At 41.4% G+C, this 6,730-nt stretch overlaps 1 protein-coding gene across 1 annotated transcript in view; it reads right to left on the bottom strand.

Moving 5' to 3' along the window:
• Window positions 1-1,759, bottom strand: part of LOC110442412 (aspartate aminotransferase-like) — a 37,399-nt gene extending 35,640 nt beyond the window's left edge. The window contains exon 1 of the mRNA XM_021486008.1: window positions 1,264-1,759. Coding sequence (XP_021341683.1) covers window positions 1,264-1,483 — 220 coding nt within the window. The 5' untranslated portion in view covers window positions 1,484-1,759. The remainder of the gene's footprint in view (window positions 1-1,263) is intronic.
• Window positions 1,760-6,730: the final 4,971 nt, after the last annotated feature.

Below are 6,730 nucleotides of genomic sequence, written 5' to 3' on the forward strand. Positions count from 1 at the left end.
GGGATCTATATGGCCATACCCAGAGAAATATATCACAATATTTCTTTACATGCGATCCTGTAACCTTGACTTTGACCTCACATATTTTAGTGAAATCTTACCCTATCATCTTAATGAGATTCACTACATGTGACCTCAACCTTTTAACTTTGACCCCTAATATTTAATTATCTCATTACTTCAAATTGAAGTTTCTATAATAGAAAATAGATTTATGAGTGTTAACTCAATCCTGAAATACAGAAGATTTGGAAGGATTTATACATTCAACCTTGACCTTTGACCTTCATATTAATTCAGAACATTATGTAGAGGAAAGTATATGAACTACTTCTAGCCAAGCAGTAACTAAAAGTCAATACACATCTAGCAACTCATGACCTTGTGACCTTGACCTTTGATCACACAATTCAAATCAGAACTCTGGACCTTATATGAGGTATATTTGGTTGAATATATATGTGAGAATTCATCAACATAAGAATATAATTTTAACAATTAAATTGTATGCATAATGCGACCTTGACCATTTTTAGACGTCTAGCGTGATCCAGAATTTTATAATTGTGAAGGGTAGGACTCAGAGGTGAAGTCCTTCTCTAGGGAGAGGGTAATCGGCCTCTGGGGCAAAGCCCCCCTCCCCCTCCCCCTCCCCCCAAACAAAAGCAGTAGAAATACACAAGATTTGCTATAAAAAAGGAAGTCCTAACTCAAAGGACATACGTATACACACCCATTCTTTCCTGATCTGATAATGACTCTGTTCCTTTAATCATCAGATCCAATAGTTATGGAATGCCTTACATTTAATTTTTGTAACATCCTTCTTGAAACCTATGTAATGTATCGCATTATTTGTATATTCTGTGAATGTGTATATTATGTGGGAAGTACCCTATGTAATAAATGATCCGTGTGTCCCTTCTTTCAATTTCACGGAGGCCTCGTAAGATCTATTATAGGTTATACGTCAGTAAAGAACTAGGTCAAGCGGGAATTATTGACATAAAGTATGTGTAACACGTATCCTTCACCGTGTGTACTGACAGACGGGTACCTGTGATCGACTAAACCCCTAAACATTTTAGGTCCAAACATAGCTGTACACATTATCAGGTCCTTGTGACACTGAGACGTCGTCTATATATTGTGGCGCTGGTTGTGTTCAGGGTTGTCTATAGCCAAAATCCCGTGGATTCCACGCAAATCACGTTAAGATCTATTTATAAAAAATACACACACGGTACACACATACACACAAACCTGCAACGGGGAGATAGGCGTTTTGATGAGCGTTTTCCCTCAGAGCTTCCGTTGCTGTCTCTATTACTGGAAATGGTGATTGTCCAAAAGCGAAATGATAAACCTTTTCTCCCTGTTCAATCAAAATCTTGATCCTCTCGTTAAAAGCAAGGTTGGACGCTGGTGCATATCCTTCCAAATCAGTCCGAACCAAGTTCCGCTCAGTATCTTTAATGGACATTTCGACGTTCCACTTGTCAATGCTCTGTAGATGTCTGTGTTTGAGTATAGCAAGTGGGTCCCAGATCTGGGACGGTTATCGATTTCGTCAGAGGCCGTTTCAGATTCTCCGGTAGAAGTGTGTTGACTTTTAACGATATAGATGTCCTTCCTCTGGTATATTTGATCAAGTTAAGAGGCCACTTACTGACTTTACCACAAGTTCACCCAACTGACACTCTCACTTACTAACAAGAATATCTCTAAAAGGATAGCTGCGATAACCGATAACGATAGTGTTAATACTGGCGGCGATAATTTAATGGACACGCGCGTTGTGTATCTGTGGAATGTCTCTGTTGGAATTGGTATTATTTTTACCAGAGACGTATATTAGACGTCTGTTTTTATATACGTCGGGATAATACAATATAACGAATGTGCTTTCTTTGATATTCATAATTTTGGTAAAACGGCCAAACAAACCTTCCACGTTTTTCTTTTCGACTGCGTAAGTGTTAAGGTTAAAAACCATTAACCAAATTAAAGATACAGTGATCATATTTATGTAAAAGTTAAAGTTCAAAGGTCATTCATAAGCTTATCATATGAGATCATTTACAGAAAGTCCCCTTAACCTTGTTGCGTGGTGAAATGGCAGATCGATTTCAAGCCAGAATGTGTTTTTTAGATTTTAGATTAATACCCGTGCAATACATAGCAAGTCGTCTGGTTCAACATACGCATATATGTATTACCATTAGGATAGGTGTCAGCTGAGGCAAGAGGAAACTCGGGCTATAAGATATGTAAAACATAATTTTACATATTTTGATTTATAAAAGTTAACCACATGAAGCTTATGTTATTTACATTGTACATTCTAAAATGAAGTTTATGTCAAAAACACTGCATTACATTTTACCGTCACAAAGTATTATATTTCTGTTTAAATAAGTCCGGAATGATAATTAATTTTGCCCAATAGATTTCCAACGAATACTTAATGTCTATATAAAAGTCAGTGCCCTCCTCTTCTTGCACACATTACAACATCCCAGGTCTGTGTTTATTATCTCCCCTTTGTAACTACCCCTAACATTGCCTTACTTGGCATTGCCTCGTTTTGGCCTTTGTGTTGAGCCCAATCGATGAAGGTATATATGGGCTTTATTGGGATATTGCATTTGATTTGGTCAGTGCCAGTGGACTCAGATCCGATAAACCTGTGTTTCATGAAGCCCGAGTTTCCTCTAGCCCTGACACCAGACTTAGACATTTTGACAGATAGATGTCTGGTGGTATTAGACGAGTTCCTCTGGCCCTGCCACAAGACTTGGACATTTTGAGAGATAGATGTCTGGAGTTACTAGCCCGAGTTTCCTCTGGCCCCGACCCCAGTCTTGGCCAGATAGATGTCTGGTGTTACTAGCCTGAGTTTCCTCTGGCCCTGACACCAGACTTGGAAATTTTGACAGATAGATGTCTGGTGTTTCTAGCCCGAGTTTCCTCTGGCCCCGACCCCAGTCTTGGCCAGATAGATGTCTGGTGTTACTAGCCTGAGTTTCCTCTGGCCCTGACACCAGCCTTGGACATTTTGACAGATAGATGTCTTGTGTTACTAGCCCGAGTTTCCTCTAGCCCTGACACCAGACTTAGACATTTTGACAGATAGATGTCTGGTGGTATTAGACGAGTTCCTCTGGCCCTGCCACAAGACTTGGACATTTTGAGAGATAGATGTCTGGTGTTACTAGCCCGAGTTTCCTCTGGCCCCGACACCAGACTTGGACAGATAGATGTCTGGTGTTACTAGCCCGAGTTTCCTCTGGCCCTGACACCAGACTTAGACACTGCATGTATGGTAGGTGGCGACTAATGTGGAACCCCCTGCAGAATTGGGGATTTGCTTTGATGTCCTCTATTTGGGGATACAAAAGCAACCAAAATACTTCTAACTAATTTTTATTTCCTAGCGCCTTGCTTGGCAACACCTCTCTTTTGGCCTTAATGTTGAGCGTTCGCCCTGGTGAGGAAGTCAATGAGTTCTGTCTCCAGGCCGCGACATACCAAAGTCCTTAAAATGGTAGTTGTTATTCCCTGTTTAACGTTCAGCGTTAGGGGGAATGGCAACAACTGGTTCAGTATAATGTGACCGGGCGGAATGATGTGCTTGGTGCCTTCGGCATGGCATTTCAGTGAGATAGCACTATAAAGTCAGCATCAGATCCGCGTTATCACAAGGAGGCAAGCACACCAACATACACTATCTCCTGCATACACACAAGCAAGCATGCATACACTACACACATGGAGGCACCTCCTTAAATGACATCAGCTGTTAAATAGGACGTTAAACAAAATTAAACCAAACAACAAATCCTAGACGTTTAAGGGGTTTACATTAAACCATCGGTGTAAGGACGCTTGCAACCCCCATGATTGTTTGACCCTTATTGTGGTCAATGTTGTTGATTTGGACAAATTTTGTAACCATCCACCCCAGGTTACTACTGGCCAAACACAAAACCCCTAGCCCTATGGACCTTTCTAAGTCATTTGAATGTTTTAATCAATTAAAACCCTATGGTATTGAAAGTGATCCGAGGTCTAAGATTGGAAGTTAAAAGTTGTTCGGTCACCTAACCGACCACGTGTGTTACCTCTGGATACTCCGCCCGGTCACATTATACTGACAACGGGTAAACAAGCCTTTACCATTCCCCTAAATGCCGAACGTTAAGCAGGGAATAACAACAGTTTTAAGGACTTTGGTATTCCCGGCCAGGGGGCAGAACCCATTGCCTTCCTCACCTGGCCAAACGTTCAACCTTAAAACCAAAAGAGAGATGTTGCCCAGCCAGAAAAGGACACATCGTTAATATTGAATATGCCACAAATGTGAAATGTCGCAGCTGCTTGAATCGATTGGCTTTTAAATGACAAAACCCCATCAAATTTGAGCGAGGCTACTATTAGTACACTACTGTGGCTAACCTATCGCAAGCTGCTTGTCCAGCTGTAAACTCCGAAGGAGCAAAGGGAGCACATTTATAATAAACAAGCCATTCGGATTGTCTCGCTTTGACCATCGATGTACATGTCAAGTTTGGTTGGTCTAGCACTTATGGTTTCAGAGAAACTAACTTAAACGCAAAAACTTAATGTTGATGGAGATGCTGTCAAAGTCTATGGACCATGAAAGGTAGGCCGCATCCAGCATTTGATGCATGGGTTGAGATATACTACCTTAGATGCATCTATGGTCCAAGTTTGGTTGGTCTAGCACTTAAACTTTCAGTGAAACTAAGTTAAACGCAAAAACTTAATGTTGCCGCCGCCGGAAAAGCAACACCTTAGTCTCGCTACTTCGTGGCGACGAGACAAAAACTAGTTAAACATTTTGTATTCCGTCCTTCCTCCACCAGACTAGACATATGTGATCTTCCAAAGCTCGTTCTAGAACATCTCCTGGCTCTCCACGTTGAGAGCCGTAGCAGGGTAGCCTGTTCCATCACCGGATGGGTCTCGGGATGAAGAGTGTCTGGAGCACTTTTTTCCTGAATGGCGGTACTTCGAAAGTGTGTTCTCCTCGCGTTCCCGAGACACTGATTGTAAGTTTGATCTAAAAAAAAAATAGCATCAGCTTTATCTTTATCTTCACCCTCTGATGGCCAAGAGTCTAGCTTTAGGTTGTTTGACACAGAGGGTAAGTTTTCCGGTATTTGATCATCCTCGATACTCCAGGGGTTACGCTCACTTTCGCTCACTGCTCCCCTGGAATGTGTCATAACAAAATCGAAGGCTCAGTGAGCACCACCTTGTTGAAGAGACAAAAAGGCTACTTTGATCCTTTGATATACATCAAGAGAAACTGTCGGTCGCGTAAAGGTAAAAGTGGCTGGCTTTAAAGTCGGGTTTCGCTCCTCTGTAATCTTCAAAGGACAAGTATCAGCCTAACGATTGGTCAGTTTTTTAACCTGATACCAATCAAATAGCTAGCCGCGTGCCTTCAAGTTTGCTGTGAGACAGTCAAGGGATGCAGAGAACGAAAGTAAGCGTAACGACTGGTTTATAGAGAAGGGGCTTTGGTCTTAGTAATTCAATGTTGCAAGTGGAGCTGCGCATTCTCTTGCTGTTGGATCTAGCTGATGGTGTATGGATCTCAAGATGAGGCTGTATACTCAACAGTCTCATATTACCTTGTGCAGGCCGATGTTTTATATCCCTGCATGTTGCGTCGTAGGAAACTGAGGATCAGAGTTGCCTTGTTGGTCACTGCGTCTTCCTCATTACACGAAGTAGAAGTTTCCAGGGTTTTCCCACAGAGGGTGAAGTCTGAGATAAGTTTGTTTTCCTCGCTTCTTCAACACCCGGATGACAAAACACTTCTCTGGATGAAAGTCTGTGTTTATCACTTCCTTTCCCAACTTACCAGCCATGACAGTTCCTCCTAGAGTTTGCACGATTCTGCCACATTGTCAACCCTCCAAAACAGTAGGCAGTCGTCAGTGAAAACCTTGATTGCAAATTGGTCATCTCTGGGAGGTTATTTATTATAGATGTAAGATCCCAGTACCACTTGATGCGTCTTGTTTCTAAGTTTCTAGTTCAGGGTCCCCAAATATGCAAACTTTATGCAGCAACCGATCATGGTGCACCTAATCAGATGCTTCGGAAAAGTCAAGTGGATCAAAACCTTCCTGACTTCCCTCGTCGACTTTCTTGACCTCAATGTCAACTGTGAAAACTGTTAAAAGGTATTTGGGCACCTCGTATGGATTTTAATTTTATGCCAAAAAATCCAGGAATATACTGTTTCCTTTTTAGTAAACATCTTTCAAGTTTGTGTCAATATAAGTCATTAAACCGAAAGGCAGACACATTTTAGTTATCATTTTGTGTATAAATTACGCATGATGTATCAGTAAAAATAACTCTCCTTTGTCACTAATTTGTGGACCCGGTTAAATTGTACTCTTGTTTTTCTGTTTAAAACGCCCTTGTCACTTCTTCTTGAGCTTGCGGTGTATATAAGTCCAGTAACATTGCTCACCACTCCGATTTCGAAATTGATGAGGAAGGGTTGAGTGAGTAACAAAGATAAAATTTAACACTGATGTCATGGTTACACCAGATTCTCCATGAAGAATACAAGTTTCAATGAACATTTAGATATTTTGGAAAAATGTACTTTTAACGTTGTTCTTACGGCTCCACTCGTTAGTCAATTTTGAATGGCAAGAGGCTACTCCCCGCCCTCCCCCCC

Source organism: Mizuhopecten yessoensis, unplaced genomic scaffold (genome assembly GCF_002113885.1).
Source record: "Mizuhopecten yessoensis strain PY_sf001 unplaced genomic scaffold, ASM211388v2 scaffold716261, whole genome shotgun sequence".
Classification (NCBI taxonomy): domain Eukaryota; kingdom Metazoa; phylum Mollusca; class Bivalvia; order Pectinida; family Pectinidae; genus Mizuhopecten; species Mizuhopecten yessoensis.